General features: G+C 36.9%; 2 protein-coding genes across 4 annotated transcripts; one reads left to right on the top strand and one right to left on the bottom strand.

The window, feature by feature from the left end:
• Positions 1-1,676: 1,676 nt before the first annotated feature.
• On the bottom strand, positions 1,677-7,006 carry LOC103971391 (transcription factor TGA2.2). 2 transcript variants are annotated; one of them, XM_009385398.3, is made up of 13 exons: positions 6,804-7,006; positions 6,478-6,697; positions 5,860-5,948; positions 5,504-5,577; positions 5,214-5,384; positions 4,632-4,685; positions 4,263-4,322; positions 4,080-4,157; positions 3,959-4,007; positions 3,565-3,836; positions 3,242-3,475; positions 2,520-2,662; positions 1,677-1,899 (listed from the first exon to the last, which is right to left on the bottom strand). In XM_009385398.3, the coding sequence occupies exons 1-13, from the start codon at positions 6,901-6,903 to the stop codon at positions 1,809-1,811; spliced, it is 1,635 nt and encodes a 544-aa protein (XP_009383673.2). In that variant the 5' UTR covers positions 6,904-7,006; the 3' UTR covers positions 1,677-1,808. The 2 variants fall into 2 exon arrangements, with proteins under 2 accessions (XP_009383673.2, XP_009383674.1); XM_009385399.3 differs by having other exon boundaries at positions 1,678-1,899; positions 6,786-6,826.
• A 6,294-nt stretch (positions 7,007-13,300) lies between these two features.
• Positions 13,301-17,344, top strand: LOC103971392 (large ribosomal subunit protein uL1). 2 transcript variants are annotated; one of them, XM_009385401.3, is made up of 6 exons: positions 13,301-13,419; positions 13,504-13,539; positions 14,433-14,652; positions 15,230-15,395; positions 16,376-16,581; positions 17,077-17,344. In XM_009385401.3, exons 2-6 carry the CDS (start codon positions 13,535-13,537, stop codon positions 17,128-17,130), a joined length of 651 nt encoding a protein of 216 aa, XP_009383676.1. In that variant the 5' UTR covers positions 13,301-13,419; positions 13,504-13,534; the 3' UTR covers positions 17,131-17,344. The 2 variants fall into 2 exon arrangements, with proteins under 2 accessions (XP_009383676.1, XP_009383678.1); XM_009385403.3 differs by having other exon boundaries at positions 13,328-13,416.
• Positions 17,345-17,433: the final 89 nt, after the last annotated feature.

The raw sequence follows: 17,433 nt of genomic DNA, 5'->3' as shown, positions 1-17,433 counted from the left end.
GGATTCGTGGTGTGCTTGAGATGAAAGAATTACAGTTGGAAAAAGTGCATACCAATGAGAATGGTTCAGATATGTTGACAAAGTCTTTACCTAAGGAGAAGCTTGAAGCATGTAGGCGAAGAGCGGGCTTGGTATAGCCCACCATATGAGCTGGAGGGGGAGAATTGTTGGGTCCAGCCCATATGTGGGCTTGGACAAATTGAGCCATTCGAGCCCAAATCAGAGAAAGAGAGAAAGGGCAAAATTGGGTGACGATAGCGTGTGTGAGCGTGCGTAGTGAGATTGCAGCGTGCAGCGTGCGGCGACGTGCAGAGGAGAGAGAAATAGAGAGAGAAAGATTAGGTTTCTGAGTTTTCTACTTGACGATCTGTGGCCAAACGTTGTCAGTTTCGGCCCAAATTTTGTGTGGAGAATCCTTGCAGCAAACTCTACAATCCTAACAGTGTTGATATGCAGTTTACCCTCTCTAAGGTACTTTCCTGCGATATCCACTTTGTGATACATAGAATTCTTTTTTGAGGAGATCCATCCAACACGATGAAGATATGATATTCTTGAGCCAAGATCTATGATCTTGATGTTATTCTGATCCTCTAGTTATTCTAGAGAAGACCTACTGTAAACCTGTTATCATTATTATTGATAGTGGAAGTTTGAGGTGGACTACGGTCCCGTGGTTTTTCCCACATTGGGTTTTCCACGTTAAAAAGATTTGGTCTCACTGTGTGATTGATTATTTGCTCTATTGTTTATGTTGTGCTGGTTGATATTTACATTTGGATATCAAGTTGGTATTTTGATGAGAAACCCATTTTGATACACAAGGAAAAAAATATTTCGCTTTTAACATGTTTTCCCAACAGCCCAAGCGGTACCTACGCATTGAACCGCTGGGGAGGGGCCTCACGGGGAATAGGCGGCCACATAGGTGGAGGCTAAGCCCTCCGATGGAGGATGGAGGTGGCTGAAGTGGGTAAGGGGGTCCGCGCCATTTATAGGTTATCTTTGAGTGGGCTTCATCCGTGATGGACTAATTAGGGCCCAAAACAATCAGTTCTTTGTGTAAGACGCATCTTGTTTAATTTCGAGCCCATTAAGTTTGTAAGTTTATCTGTAGTGACTCACTCAACCACTTTGATCGTGCTTGATCCAAGTCGAACTTGATTAGCGTAGCCTAAACCTGACTCCAATCATATTCGATTCACGTCCCAATCCAAATTATTGACTCGTATAATTGGATCAATCATCACGTTAGCCATGAACCTATAAATTTTGCAACGTTATATATGTCACGTTAGCCCTAAACCTCACTACTCCATCTCAATTTGATTTCTTCTAAACCATCTAACTGAATTGGCACCAACAGGTTGGTGCCATGTCTGTTCAACGAATATCATCCACAACAAATTGGATTCTCGTATTTATATGAGCAAAATAATACGTATATTGTTGCAATCGAAAGAAGCATTTGCTTAAGTCATGACCACTCAACTTTGTCTTGTTCTAATCCAACTTTGCCAATCCTTTTAATATCTTGATTTAGGTCTAGTTGCATATATATGGCCACACTTTTCCCTAAAAAGCACTTCCCTATTACTGTTTTTTGTACCTAGAAAAAACATGCATATCAATTCTTTTAGTGCCTTTTTGTCGCTAACAGTTATTCCAGTTCAACAGCCATATATAACAAGAAATGCCAAAGGAGGCTTCGAAGCACCTCGCTCTTGCTTTTTCTGCTGAAGTCTCTGTATGCATGAGAATTCAATCATAATACAACATGCATGCTATATGTTTCAGGAGTACTTATTTCAGAAGCCTGAAAAATGATCTTGCATTGATGGATGAACAATTTGCAGGTCTGTTGTCGAAGAGCCAACACTGTCATCTCCAATCAAGTTCCTGCGGTAAGATATACGTGCAGTAGTATTCATGTAATTGTAGGAAGCTATAACCAAATAACAAATACCAGAAAGAGTGAGCACAAGATGTTTAGAATTAAATGCTAATGATTGAAAAGGCATGAAGCGACTAGATCATTAATTGTTGTATTTAGGCATGAAGCTAATGCTTCCAATTACCTGGGTGGTCAGCTATACGGGTTCTACTCAACAATCGAGCTCTATATATAGAACAATGTTCCAAATGAGATCATTAACAATCAAACCCCTTTTCCATTATTTCTTGCAAAGTTTTTCTCTTGATCCTCACATTAGTCATTCTAATCTATTCAAACTCATCGAACCACATTTTTTTTACTCATTATATCTTTCATTAAAGATATATGCACCTTCTTTTCCACTAATGAGAGCTTTCTTTATTTTATCTTTCTATAAATTCAGATATCCACGATGAATAGATTGTATCAAAAGATCATCTGCGTATACACTTGAGAAATCATATATGTATGCTTGATAGAAGCTTACGATGATCCCTTAACCAAGGAATTAACTATAGATAGCACAGATGGTGCATGTGTTAAATATAAAGAAAAAACTAGCAAGCATGATTAGTAGACTTACTGCCGAGGCCGAGAAGCCCACAGGGAGCTGAGAGCACGTAGACGGGTATAGTACTCTCCGATTGCGACGAAGCATCTTGCTGCTTGTCTGCTCGTTAAGATCCGACGCAATTGGTGCAACGTCTCTTGCCTCAAGTTATCAGCCTGCAGAGGCACCAATTTTGGAGTTAGTGTGAGATGTTATTGACATGCGATAACCTGTACAAGGTTAAGAGAAGCATCAGTTGGAACCCCATATCTTGTTGAAGAGGGTTTGGGCTGTTTTAACTATAAAACATTAGGGAATATTTCCATTACTTTATTAAAGGACAAAAGGGAATCTCCTTTATGTTATTCCCATCAAGCTTATTGGGTGTGACATGGTGGTTCCGTCTTCTATTGGAAATGAAATGAGTTATTAGACTATCATTTATTGGAGCCTTGACATATTTAACATGCTCTATCTTATGAAGATAAGCTATTCACAGTATAGAGATAACACCAGGGCAAGGCAGACCCAGTTGACTTTTATTCAAACCATCTCCCTCAGTTAAAGGGTACTCTTTCTACTTTTTTTTTTTTTTTCTTCTGTAGGTGAGTCAGTTCAGATTTATCGATAGATTTACTTTCAGCAATCACATACGTTAGATATAGTTGAGCTACTAGATATGCAGGCATACTAACAACATATAGTAAGTAATCCTTTTGGGGTTAAAGCAACTTTTGATAATTGAGAGTAAAGACCTGGCGGACGAATCCTTCGAGGTGGGCAAGCTTCTCTAGTGCAAGGACCATGTGGCCCATATAATTCCCGACGTATACGCCATCGCTGAGAGGACCACCGGCAACAGTGTCCGCCAAAGACTGGTGAAGCTGCTCGAGGCCCTGTGAGAGAGCCTCCTCCGCCTGCTGTGACGATTGCTTCAGGTTGTAGATCAACTGTTGCTCCGTCGACGGATCCAACTGAGGGATCAGTATCTGCCCAGCTCATCAACGATCAGACGAGGGTTAGTCGTACTGCATACAGCAGCTTGAGTTGTGAAAAAGGAAAAGGAGAGAGTTTTAACCTGGAGAAGCTCAGAGGGCCTAAATCCACCCATCCACAAGAAAGAGCGCTCTGCTGGTGTCGTCCATGATCCACTCAAGAGGTGGAAAACGTCGGATTTCGCGACTTCAGCTTTCAGTTGGAAGAGCTCATCGTAGTTCATGATGCATTGATCTACAATTACTGTAAAACTGGCTTCAGGAAGGTGAGCCTGCAACGCCCCTCGAAGCTCCGACATGAGCTTGCAGTTCTCGTCCAGCCATCGAGCATGTTCCATGTCAAACATCGCCGCGCCTGCAGCGCAGAAGCTACAGTTACAACTAGCCGAAGAAGAATGACGAAATCCTCTCTCAAAGCTATCAAAATGGTGCAGAAACAAACTCGTATCCAAACTGGGATGGGAAATAGCTTATTACCGGGACTGATAGCTTCATTTGAACTGCCTGCTACTCCTAAGAAGAGACCCTGACACCAAACAAACATAATAGATTGAACGGCTGAAAACATTATATAATGCACAGGTAGGAGTTACTAGACCTGTGATCTTGCTCTCTGGAGTTCTTGCTCTAGCTGCTTAAGTCTAAGTCTGCTGGACTCCAGTTGTTGGACGTAAGCCTGTTTATTTGGGATAATTGGATACGTCCATCAGATCGATCCATTAAACAAATATGATAACATCAAAGCCAGGTTTGGTTTTTATTGGAGATTTGAAGGGTGCACCTTTTTCTTTAGTCGGCTCTTTCTTGCTGCCTCTCGATTTTGAGCTAGGCGCCTTAGTGTCTAATAGGGAAATAAATCTCAAGTAAATGAATTCCCTCTAAAGAAAGCAAAGCACTTGACGTATATTCAAGTGGGTTTTTCGTCTAGTATTTTACAAAGCACAAGCAAACTCCTTTTTTCTTTTTCTTTTTTTTTGTTAGGCTGTTTCAATTAGGATTTTCAAGAAACAACCTTATTGTTGAATCAATAATAAAATGAGTGCATTTGTCGATTAGCATCAAGTTAAAATGAGTGCATTCATTTTAACTTCTTCTCTTTCGACTTCAACAGAGAGAGAGAGAGAGAGAGAGAGAGAGAGAGAGAGAGTACCTTGGCATCAAGTTGCTTTCCATGTTTCTCTATAGTTGAATCAGTCATCTTTCTCTGCAACGTGCAATACATTATTCGTTGTTTAGGTTGAAGTCAAAAGAGAAGAAGTTAAAATTAATGTTATATACATATGAGAGAGGAGACCAAAATATTTTCCGCTGTGCAAGTCCAAAACCCGAACAGAAAAAGAAGAAATAATAATGATATGCTTAAAGTGGATGGATTACCGTTGCCACTGATCTAAAAATCACTATTAAAAAAAAGAATCCCATAGCTGGAACCGCTACAGTAGGAACCATGAGCCAGGTCATGTCAGAACTCAAACTGCATGGCCCATAATAAAAAGAAAATGTAATCAAGAAAGAGAGTAAGACCTACTGAGTTTATGACAGTAAAAAGGGACAAAGAGGCAGCTCTTATAGGGATCCGTTTTGGCATTATACGACTGTTATAGGTTGGCTTTTCAGTGAACCGTCCGTACTTTGCAGTAGTTTGAGGCTAGGGCATGAACGTAAAGATTTTTGATCTGTTACCTAGTGAATTGAGCTGCTGATACTGTATAATAAAGCAATCAAACAGTACCTTGTCTTGGGATGTCGGTTGAAGAGTTGGCGTTGTTCCTGTCATGGAGGCACCACTTGTCATCATCATCATCAGCGTCTCCTTTCTGCTAGATGTAGAGTCTGATCCTGGATGAGATGGAGTGTTTTGAGCTGAGCCTGAATCAGTGCTCCTTGCGGAATGTGCCTTCCCCTGGTAGAAATAGAGTCGGAGACAAATCATAAATGGAGCGGCAAACCAGTTCTTCCTTTTGATTCATCTTTATACTTCTTCCCGCACCAAAAGCCCAAATCAGAAGGACAAGGCCTTACTCTAGGGGTTTGCTGGAATCTCATTGGCCACGATGGGAAGATCTCAAGTGTTGCAGGCCTGGGTCCAAAAAAAGCTGCAGGAACAGGAGATGCAGATGATCAAAGATCTCTAATAAATGATATAAAAACAAAGAAGCAGATGTTCGTACTAGAAAGGAAACTTATTCCTTCCACTCGTAGGAACCACAGAGTTCATGGAACTCTTTAAACTTGAGATGGAATGTGAGATTCTATCTATCTGTCTATGGGGAGTCATAGCATTCGAAATGAACATATGATCATTTAAGATATAATCTCTGTTACAGATGTGGCTAAAGTTGGAAGAATCACCAAAGAAAGAAAGAGAGAAGACCTACACTTTCTATCTTCAATTTCTCTTATGCCATCTACTCCCTGCATGAGAGCCTCCTCCAACTCCCCAAAATAAGCAGCTCCTTCTTGGTCACTGTTGGGCAATTGGAAGTCCATCTAACTCATCAAATTTAATTTAGACTAGGAACAAAAGCACAAAGAAATTGCTTCATATCCAGGTTGCTGTTTTAGAAACCCAAAGAAAATAACTAAAATGGATCTTTTCACTCTATGAAAATAGAGAAAAGGAAACAGTAAGTAGAACAAAGAAAGGGAGAGATGCGAAGAACAGAGAAGAAAAAATACATGGATTAGGTCAAAACTTTCTGAAAATGTTGGGCATAGGTGTAGTACAATAAGAACACGATATAAGATAATAAAGAGCCCACTGAACTATTTGAAAAATGGTATATGAAAAAAGATGTGGTGCCATGGTGCTAGCCCATTTAAAGTTACTTGCTTTGTTAAACAATGAATCCTCTGCAGTGACATGTAAAGCCGACATGATACTGGGGAAAAGGATGAGATCTGGCTAAGAGCTGTGAGCATAAATCTCAAGGATAAAGTTTCAAACAAGAAGGAGAAGAACATAAGCATAAAGGAGAGAAACTAAGGAACAGTACAAGAAATTAGATGCGGCAAGACTGGTGCCATGAACTCCATAAGAAACAGATCGAGTTGAAGGTCCAGAATCAGAAAGGCCTGTTTCACCAATTCTATGAGTTGCCATCCATGCCTCTTCTTCTCCTTCTCGCACCATTCTGAAACTTCCAGGACACTTCATATATCGCTCTATCACACTCTTTGGAGCCTCTACAAGCATTTGCCGAACCCTCTTCCCTTCTGCAGTGATCAACAGAAAGATTATGGTGAGCAGAGCTTAAGAAAAAGGAACTTGTAGAATGATTCAGAGAAAGTCTGAGTACAGAACCAAGGCAGCCATGCTAACCCAGGATTGTTGAATATAAGGAGTGCTCTTCCCAGTTTTCCTTCAAAAGTGGCCCCAGGATTGTAGTATTTTTATATAGCTGAATCATCTGATGGACCATGAACACTGTGGTACTCTTCTTTCCTCCTGTGACTAGTAATTATAATCAACTCTTGGGTTCCTCCATAGTACCTGTCCTATTGGGATTGTCTGCAGATTTTATGAATGCGAGAGAGAAAGAGGGAGGGAGAGAGAGAGAGGGAGCAAATAATGGTAGAAATTTGGCAGGAAGCAGCTAGTACTGTCTCAAACTGCAGTCCTTGTAACCAACTGTGTTATCTCATTGGCTCTTCAGAAATATGAAGTAACAGCAAATTTGCATTGAATGGGAAACAGACAAGCCAAAATACAATAAAAAAAAGGCCAGAAAAGTTCTAGCTTAGTCTCTATTATATGCTCTAAAGGGGTGAGTGAGTCTACTTTGACAAAAAGGATAGACATATAGCCTGTTGTATGTGACCCATGCCCACCCAGACAACACACTAATATAAAATCAGCCAACAAGCAAGCCCACTTATCTTAATAATCTTGTCACTCCCAATGGATTTGTTTGAGATTATCCCTTCTTTCATGGGTCTACATCAGATACCTAAAAACAAGATTGATTACTTGTGGGCACATTTTGAGGGGTTACAGAGCAGTCCTGCATTATGTTGCTCCTCCATGAGGCTCTTTTCCTGTATTAGGTATGGGTTGTGGGTCTGATACAGCTTCCTCAGAGATGGTCATCAGCATTCATGGACTTGTAGCCAACCATCTACTTAAAAAAAAAAAATTGGGGAGGGTCGTTTTCAAGCCGAGGTGGAAGGTTGATAGCTAATGCCGGTTGCATCCTCCACTTGCTCCATAAAATATGACGCTAGGAATAACCATATCCCCTTTTCTTCTGCGAGAAAAAGCCGTTACAAGCATTAGCAGAAAAGTAATTGATTTGACAGGCGAATTTTAAGCACCAACATGAGGAGAACATCACCTTTCTTCCAAGGAAAACTGCAAGAATGTCAACCTTCTTGGATACTGAACCGATAACAGTAAGTAGGTTATGGATGAATGTAGATATCAAATGATCACATCCAGTTGAAGGAATTGATTGGGAACCTCTTTTTCTCGTCAAACCAAGGGGTTAAAGTTGGTGTCATACAACAGTTTCTGCAACTCAGGACATTGTAGAATTCAGAGTAGAACTGCACTCAAGAGCATGATTTTTTTTTTTTTTTTGCAACTCATGAGCATGATAAGATTGACAGTTGACATGGCAATTGAGAGCATTTCACTTTGAGTATATTGGGGATTGCCAGCAATTTGTAGATGAATGTACAGAAACCAAACATTTCACCATTAGCTTGAAAGCATTCCATGTGCAGGAATAACCCTGGTTATAACTTTTTACCTAATCAAGTCCTAGCAAACTCATGCTGAAATGTATGCAACATAAATTCGGCCCCCGTGTACCTGTTGCGTAGAAAGGAAAAGAAATATCAACACAGATGTCACTGGTGTATCTCCAACAGCATGAAAACATACAGAATCTGCAAGGAACAAACAACTGCCATTAGACAAGGCTATAAGATATTCAACAAGTAAACAACAAATTAAAGAAATTGAAATTACTGATGGAGAACCCTACAAGAAACCAAAATATAGGAGGTATCACAACCAACAATGATAATCCTCCAATAATTGTAGGCATGATCTAGCTCCAACCATGAATCTAATGGTATGAATAATTTAATTGATCAGTTCCTTAAATAAAAGATCAGCTACAGCCAAAGAAAAAAGAAAACTACACATATCTAGCCCTACTCCTTTTATGTTATTAAAGATAAGAACCGAGCTTTCTAATTCCAGATTAAGGAATAAGCTCCCAAGTCAACCGCTATTATTCTTTTCAAATATTTGTCATAATATCTATTCAGCATGCCACAATAAAGAATAGGGTTTCCCAATCAGCCACAGCAACTAGATTTATGTATCATATATATGAGGCTTATAGGCCAAGTCTCATATTTGACCCTTAGTAAGGTATCGACCAATATCCCTCTTGCCCCCAAAAGAGAGAGAATGTGTTTGTGTGTGTGTGTGTGAGAGAGAGAGAGAGAGAGAGAGAGAGCGAAAGAGAGAGAGAGGAAATAAGCTAGGTGTCTTCAAGGACTTGTAGGACAAAACATGTGAATTTTGCAGCTCTAGTCTATATGAGTTACAGCCTAGTTCTAAAGACTATATACAGCATGAACTGACAAAAAATGGAGACGAAAGTTCATTTTCTACAGCAGTTCATTTTTTCTGTAAACAACTCCTGAGTGTAATTTCAATCAACTGAAGAAAATTAACCTAACTATTTGTAGATTTTTAATGCTATGTCATTTAGTGCTTCACAAATTACTTCTCTCTTAACTTAATGGGTCCAAACCTGCACCATAAATCACTGGCCAAATTGAGATAATGTCATGAATCATGCCACAGACAGAAATTAGGTGGATCTGGCAAGCTTGGACCTAATGTAAAAATAAAGAAATGTAAATACTACTTAGTACCAAATATGTCATTCGGTAATCCCAAAAAGAAACGGTGCTTACCAGTAAGAATGATTCTTTGTTTGTCAACTTTTGCCTTCTGTAAAGAAAGACTATGTAAACATTAAACAATTTATTGATATTAAGTAACTGAAAACAGATTTAACAAATTCCTTAACAAATAATTAAGAGAAATCAATAGATATGACACCCTTATATAACAAAGAATTAAATTCATACAGATCTGAGAAATTAACCCTTAAATAACTGAAAACATTACCAAAAATTAATAAAACTAATTACAGAATCAAAACCATAAAGCATAGTTTATCTTATAACAATCATATAAATTTTTTCTTTCAACCTAAGAGGCACACAATGAACATACAGTACTCCTAACACCCATCTACTCTTTAACATTTTGCATTAGTTCCACAAATAATATCTTCATCATTCTCCCCTTCCCGTTAAACAATAAATCCAAGATATTTAAAACGTTTTTTTTTTACTTTTTACCTTGAGAAAATTTTACTACTAGTAGCTTCTAAGGTATCTTCTGTCAGGATTGCTAAAGTTCATTTTGCATATTTTATTTCAATCCCACTTAGATTAAACCCTTGATTTCAAGTTTCATATCCATAATTCAAGTTTTGAGTCAATCCGAACTAAATTCTTCACAGTATAAATAATATCAGTAGGAAATAATATACAAGAAGTCTGTACTAAATTTGATGCAAACTTCCATTCTCCTGGTAGTTCTGACAACTTCATAATGTGTGCCTTCTGTAACATTAGTATAGAAAGTAAACATTCTTCGTACCAAAGCTTGCCATAAGATATCTAAAAGCATTCAATTGTAGGTTTCTTTAAATGATCTAAACATATTGGTTCTCTGGATCTTAAGACATATGATTGGAAGAGATAGGATAACAGAAAATTAATTACATGAATCAGTTCATAGTCCTACACTCCTACTAACAATAAAATTAATTAATTACCTTTTTCAAGAACAAAAAATGGATATCAGATATCTAATTAACAGCCAAATTGCTTTAGCCGCATTGAAATAGCAATAACAAGAAACACTACGACGATCCACATCAACAATTCAATATCACAATAGTAAAGAAACCATATAGATTACGAGGGATTTCACCTAGCACAAGACCAAACTCGACATCAGACATCTAATTAACAGCAGAGTTGCTTTACCCACATTGAAATCGCAATAACAAGAAACACCACAACGATGCAACAGTTCAATCTCATAGTAGTAAACAGACCATACAGATTACGAGGGATTTTACCTAGCACAAGACCAAACTCAACTCGCTTTGCCCCAAAAACTTCAAGACCGGAACAGGTACGGGCATAGTTCCAGTGATCGCGTTCCCTTCACATCATATGCATCTACATTCCAATCTAAGCCATTCATGAAACAAAGAATGAAGCGTAGAGGGGTACACAAACCGAGAAATTCCAGAGTCGAAAGGTCCATTCCAACCGACCCTATCAGTCGTATTGCCGCTGCAAGAAGCCATCATCCCCGGGCTCCAAAGCCAGTCGGTGCGGCCGCCTTCCCGCTTATGAAAATCCCTCAGTTCCAAGTCACCGTCGAAGACCTCCCATCGCCGCCGCATCCACGGACCGCAGGAGGAGTTCGATTCGATTGCGATGAAGGGTTCGGTGTCTGGATTCGGAGGAGATTGGGAGCGGAATTAGGGTTTCGAATGACTCTGCTCTCGTTCGAGAGCCGACCTCGGCGCGGGAAGTTACGTATACGAGCGCATTTAATAAAGAGTGCGTCACGAGCCGTTCTTAAGAGCGTGGAAACGAGGAAGTGATGATGTGAGCCGGAGTGGCGTGGAAAGCACGTGGGTTGGGAGAGTTAAATTACAGTTTTCAAGGAAGAATACGCCGTTTCGTGATTATAACAGACAATAGTAATTAACATTTATTTTCATAAATAATAACTGCATAGACTTGTAATTTCAGTTACTATGGCCCAATATTTTTAATGATGTTTTTACTTTCCTGTTTAATAACTTCAGAGTCAAACCAGACATGGATAAACATAAAAGATTTAATCTTAGTCTTCATAATACCACAGCAACTAGCTTGTAATTTATAATACAGAACCTTGAGTAGAAATACCAACAATAGAATTACATGCATGATTGGGAAGGATACATCATAAACCTATAAAGTCATGACATACTGAGACATCAATATTAATAATAGCAATCTTGTAATAACAATACAATCATGTTTTAAGAAATTTGATTAGTAGACTTCCAATTAGCATTTGAAGAGTTTCAGATATATATTACTGTAGCTCATTACAGCAGCATGCAAAGAAAATATTAGATTTGTGTAGAATTACACTATAAGAAAACATAACCAAAATATCACAAATAATAATAAAAGAGATCATATCAGTATTAGAGAATATAAATAGGTCATTTATAAAAGACAAGTGTGTAACAAACGAGAAAAAGCAAAATTTATAAGGAGTCCGAAAGCTATCTTAAGCAGCATTATTTAACAAATCAAAGAAATTCTGCATAACGATCGTGAAAAGAAAAGGTGTTATGGGAGAGCCTTGATGAAGTCATTGAAATCCTTGAAAGAAACCCACATTAGAACCATTAATATTGATAATAAAAATTAAATTTGGAACACAAGCTTTGATCCATCCAACAAATTAGGTTGAAGATGAAGAAGAAAGTCTCAACATACTTAATCATAAGTTATTTAAGAAGATGTTATGAATACACTAATGATAAAAGATGATATTCTTATGAAAGCATGTTGGTTTGCATTAATATTTTTAAGAAGAACCTACTGTAATCTATTCTTTAGTATCTTGGAGATAAAGCGATAAATAATTTTACATACAATAAAAAGTATGTGTGTTTTGTCTTTTTGATACTAAAGTATAAGAAGCAGTATTGACCTTACTAAATAATTTATCGTTTATAAAAAAATTTAGATAACAGTAACAAGATTTTGGTTGATAATATGCCAATAAAATTGAAATAAATGAGCATTAAAACTATCTATCCCCAATTTTGTTGTCAAACTTAGAGTTGAAAATAACCTATTAGATTTCTGATATAAATTAGAGAGTAGTTAATAGGATGATTCAAATATAATTTTATAGATAAAAATGAGACTGTATGAAGCCTCAATAAGGGGAGAGGCAAGAAGATTATTATAGAACCCGATAATTTCATCGCGTAGATAAATATCCCACACAAGCTGATTCTCTTCATTTAAGATAAATAAAATATTATTTTTATTCAATATTTTTATGAAAGTAAGTACTTGTTTTTCTTACAATATTTTTATTGAGGTGCTGAAAACATCGTAAAATTATTAAAACACAGTAAATAATATCATATTGTATCTCTTTCGGATCATTATGATATCAAATTTTTAGGTTTAAAATTGGTTTGCTTGAAATCGATTATATGAGTTAATTTTGAAATAAACTTTATACTGTTTTTGTTATGATGTTCAAAACAGACCAAAATACTATAAGAAGCAAAAACACTCTAATGGATGAGAAAATATTATCAGGATTATGAAAGTTATTTTAGATATTATTGGTACCATATGGGAGAAAATAAAAACAGAAGATATCTATTGAGAAAAAAATAAAACAAAAATCCTCTTTTTGACGGAAATCGCCCGGACATTGGTGGAAGGGTTATCTAGTGCTGGGAGTTCAATATTTCCAAAATTTACAAGGATAAATATGTAAAACCACATTTTTTATTTTAAATATCTTAATTGACCGAACTCAAGTTGACCCAACCGAACCGAACGCGAACCCGTCACACTAACGTCATGGTCCAATAAGGAAAGCATATCAGCCGTTGGATCCAAATCGAACGGCAAAGTTGGGCACTCGTCGCATCAGTGCGCAGTCTAGGGTCTATAAAAACATCGCGCGTTCTGTGGCGTATCGCGATTCCTCGGTAGGGCTTTCTTCCACCCAGAACCCTCGCGGAGGCTGGTGGTCAGTCTTCTACACTTCGCTTCCTGATCCGCTTCTGGTGGTGCGCTTCTCCAATTCCATAATGTTTCTTTCGATCCATCTGTTGTTGATGGATGAGCTCATTAAATTTTGTTTTTTCTTGAAGGATCGAAGGAAGAAAGAGAGACATCTGAGCAATGAGGTATCGCAAGATCTGATTTTTCTCATATGGCTTGATATACTTCATATCGTTTTTTGGCTATTATTTTCTTGTATTTTTTGGGTCAATATCTTGTCGAACGAATTGCTAGTTGTTGCTGTAGAGAATCTTAGGAGCCATGCAAATGGTCCATTCTGTTATATATGTCTCGGTGAATGTAGGATAACGAATTATGTGTGAGCGATTAGTTTCTCGAGCAGCGCGCTTAAATTTCTTTTTATGTCGTTCATCAATATGTGTCGAGAACTAGCAGCAGACACTACAGATCGTTATTTTCTTTTTTTTTTAGCTTATTTACTCTCTTAGCACTTCTAGGCATACACGTTCTGTTGTTCTTTTTTCTGTTCATGATATTTGTTCTGATGTATCAAAGAAGTGAACATGATAGATTGATCACAGCAAACAGCAGTTCTTTAAGGTTGTTTGTAATTATTAAATGATTAATTAGAAGTTGTAGATAATTTAAATATTATGTTTGATAAACATAATAAATAATTGGCCTAGTAGTATTCCTTTGTGCTTAGATAATATATAACATGCATTCAATTTGCCTTTAATTTTGATTTGTGGGAGACAATTTCAGCCTTCTAAGCTTTGCCTATCATTGTCTAGAAGTTTTTTTTTTCTATTAGTCATGTGAGGATTTATTTTTTTTTAAATGTCATTTGGAAACTCATTACTGGTGATCTGTTGTTTTCTTGCTCTCTTCTATTTGTACTGCATTTTTAAATTGTGCAGATTTATTCATTGTTTTGTTTCGTATTCATTTTTTCTATGTACTAATTACTTTATAGATTCTGTACTGCATTTGTAGTTTCATCCTAATGTGGTTATTATGTTGAACTCACTTTTCAAGCACGTTGTTATCATCACAGCAAATTACAGAGTGATGTCCTGAGGGAAGCAATCTCCCAGGTTGTTGGTGATTCTCGGGAGAAGAAACGGAAATTCACCGAGACAGTCGAGTTGCAAATTGGTCTGAAAAATTATGATCCTCAGAAGGACAAGCGTTTTAGTGGGTCTGTAAAGCTTCCTCATATTCCTCGCCCTAAAATGAAAGTATGCATGTTGGGAGATGCTCAACATGTCGAGGAGGTAAAGCATATTGGTATTTTATGTATGTTTATTTATGGATTTCTTTTGGTATAAGAATTATTTAGTGTCCCTTGTTTTAATGTCTCCTGATCCATTAGAGTTATACTTTTTTAATTCCTGTAATCATTAACTGGCTCATTACTCACAGGATGGTCTTCTCTGTGAATCATAGATTCAAATGCTGGAAGGTCATGGTTTATCGTTTATTGTGGTCAACTATGTATTTAGTTGTGTTGCTCTGCTGCTAAAATGAGTACCAATCAGTATTACCTAATGTTTTGCATCTACCCCCATCAGTCATGCTGCAGACATATTTGTGTTGTTTGCATGTGTTTGATTTCAATGTAGCTCTTGAAAATATCTGCAACAATGAATACAACCTATATGATGATGATATGAATGGAACATTTCAAATCTATTTTCACCTTATCTTGACATGAGAACAAAAATATTTTTTCTGTTAAATATCATGATCTCCATTTTTTTTACTTGTGGATACTTATAGTTCTGATTCTTATGTTTTCGTGCACATCTTATTGCAGCACGTTATTCTAATGCTTGCTTTTATCGCCCCCAGGCAGAGAAGATAGGGCTAGATTATATGGATGTTGAAAGTTTGAAAAAGATGAACAAAAATAAGAAGCTGGTTAAGAAACTTGCTAAAAAGCACCACGCTTTCCTGGCATCAGAGGCTATCATCAAACAGATTCCTCGTCTTCTTGGCCCTGGTCTGAACAAGGCAGGCAAGCACTATGGCTTTTAACTTTTACTGCATCCTCAATGCATCTGATCGGACAACTACTTTTTTATGCTGGTGGAAATTTTAGCAAATCATAACAAGGTTTAAGTTATCATATTTTAACAATTTTCTTCAATGTAATCTTGTTTGAAAAATGAACATTACAGTGACATATAACATAGTCAATTAATGGTTATTGATCAGTAGCCATTCATGAGTCAATCAGCAAGTTCACGAAGCCATCTATTTAAGAATAAAATATCATAGTAGAGAGCAATTATTGAATTATTTTTTGGGAAGTTAAACAAGTGTATATTAGAAGGGTTTATTTTGTTGCAATTACTTCTTTGAATCCCTAAATAGCTTTTTGGCCCTTTGGAAGTTTTATTCATTTCAGTTGGTATACTTATTGAAATAAATATGTATAGTTTCCATATAATGAGAATATCATCATTAGCAACAACAACAACAATATCCAGGAGTAATATTCCAACTTAGTTAGATCAATTAAAGGCGCTATATGAAAAGCAAAATAATTTTGGGAGTGGCACTGACGTTAGTGATATTTTGTTTTATTTGAGGTTGGTTTTAATGATCTCAAACTATGCTCCATTTATATGAGAATGTTGTTTGGGGTATTGGTAAGAAAAACTATAATTAATCTTACCACTTAATGTTAATTGCATCTTAATGAAAATCTATTCTGATGCTTGATTGTTATTGTTTTTGCCATGGCCCTTTGTTCATCTTACTTCTTGGGTAGGTTTCAATCTCCATTAGATTCAACTCGAAATCTTCCAACAATCTTTTTGAAATTTGATCATGTGTGTACATGTGTTCTTGCTCTTCTGTTAGTTTGTTGAATTTAGATCTCTGTATTCTAGGTTGACCGATATACATTTATATATGTTCTCCTGTATGTAGTTTCTGTTCTGTTATATCTTACTCATCTCTGGTTGTCTTTTAATTTGATTTGCTATGCAGGGAAATTTCCCACTTTGGTCACTCACCAAGAATCTTTAGAGTCAAAAGTTAATGAGACAAAAGCAATGGTAAAGTTTCAACTCAAGAAAGTTCTTTGCATGGGTGTTGCAGTGGGTAACTGTGCAATGGAGGAGAAGCAGATCTTTCAGAATGTGCAACTCAGCGTGAATTTCCTTGTCTCTTTGCTGAAAAAGAACTGGCAAAATGTGGGTTCTTGTCATCCCTGTTAGTTGATTTTTTTTTCTCTTGTTTCACTATTTTCTCTTAGAATTAATCATCATTCAAACTGGTAGGTTTTTTTTTCTAATTGGTACCAAGGGTTTGTTTTGTTTGATGCTTATAGAAATCAATCCAAATTACTCATTGTTTTTATTGATGTTTTGGATTATTCAACTTCCTTTTGCTTCTTTACTAATTTTGATTAAATTTTGTAGAGCTTGTAACAATATATTATTAAGTTTCTTTCTAGAAAAACAACTTTATTAGTCTTTTTCCTTGGCTTATTGGCATTAGTGTCTTTGACGCTGAAATGACTTTTATTGACAGGCTTAGATGTTTATTTTGTTTGCGTTCCAATTTTTCTTTCTTATTTGTTCTAGTTTTCATACTAAAAAAAACTCGTGTTGATCTGTAGTGACTGCTTTGTGTTAAAATATAGACTGTATTTTTTGTCCCGTAACTGATGTCTGGTGGTTTACCAGGTGAGATGCTTGTACCTGAAGAGCACCATGGGGAAGCCATACCGAGTGTTCTAAGTTAGCTCCTTTCTCAGGCTGGTGATCCATAAAATCTAAATTCTACTTTATCTTCCATATTTTGTTCATTAAGCAGTATTGAAGGTCTAGGTTTATTAAAAGCTCATGTTCTGTTTGGTGTCAACATCCATCAGAAGGTATTTATTCTTGTTATGCTTCTAATATTTCGGTGGACATTTGAGTTTTATTCATCTTTTTGTGAACATTTGCAGCCCTTTTCCCTTCTGTCGGCTCATTCAAGTGTTTGTGATTGAAAACTGAAGAACTTTTAAGAGTCGCTCCTTGTTAATCTTTGTAGTTGAT

The sequence above is a fragment of the Musa acuminata genome, chromosome BXJ3-11 (assembly GCF_036884655.1).
Source record: "Musa acuminata AAA Group cultivar baxijiao chromosome BXJ3-11, Cavendish_Baxijiao_AAA, whole genome shotgun sequence".
NCBI lineage: Eukaryota > Viridiplantae > Streptophyta > Magnoliopsida > Zingiberales > Musaceae > Musa > Musa acuminata.
Note: the sequence above shows the minus strand (reverse complement) of the source record. Positions and strands in the feature narration are given on the sequence as shown.

Coding starts and splice junctions, on each gene's coding strand:
- LOC103971391 (XM_009385398.3), bottom strand. CDS start 6,903: ATGGTCCATCAGATGATTCAGCTATATAAAAATACTACAATCCTGGGG. Junction 4,323..4,631: donor GAAAGCAACTTGATGCCAAG/GTACTCTCTCTC, acceptor TTTCCCTATTAG/ACACTAAGGCGCCTAGCTCA. Junction 2,663..3,241: donor TCGAAGGATTCGTCCGCCAG/GTCTTTACTCTC, acceptor GTGCCTCTGCAG/GCTGATAACTTGAGGCAAGA.
- LOC103971392 (XM_009385401.3), top strand. Junction 14,653..15,229: donor ATGCTCAACATGTCGAGGAG/GTAAAGCATATT, acceptor TATCGCCCCCAG/GCAGAGAAGATAGGGCTAGA. Junction 15,396..16,375: donor CCCTGGTCTGAACAAGGCAG/GCAAGCACTATG, acceptor TTTGCTATGCAG/GGAAATTTCCCACTTTGGTC.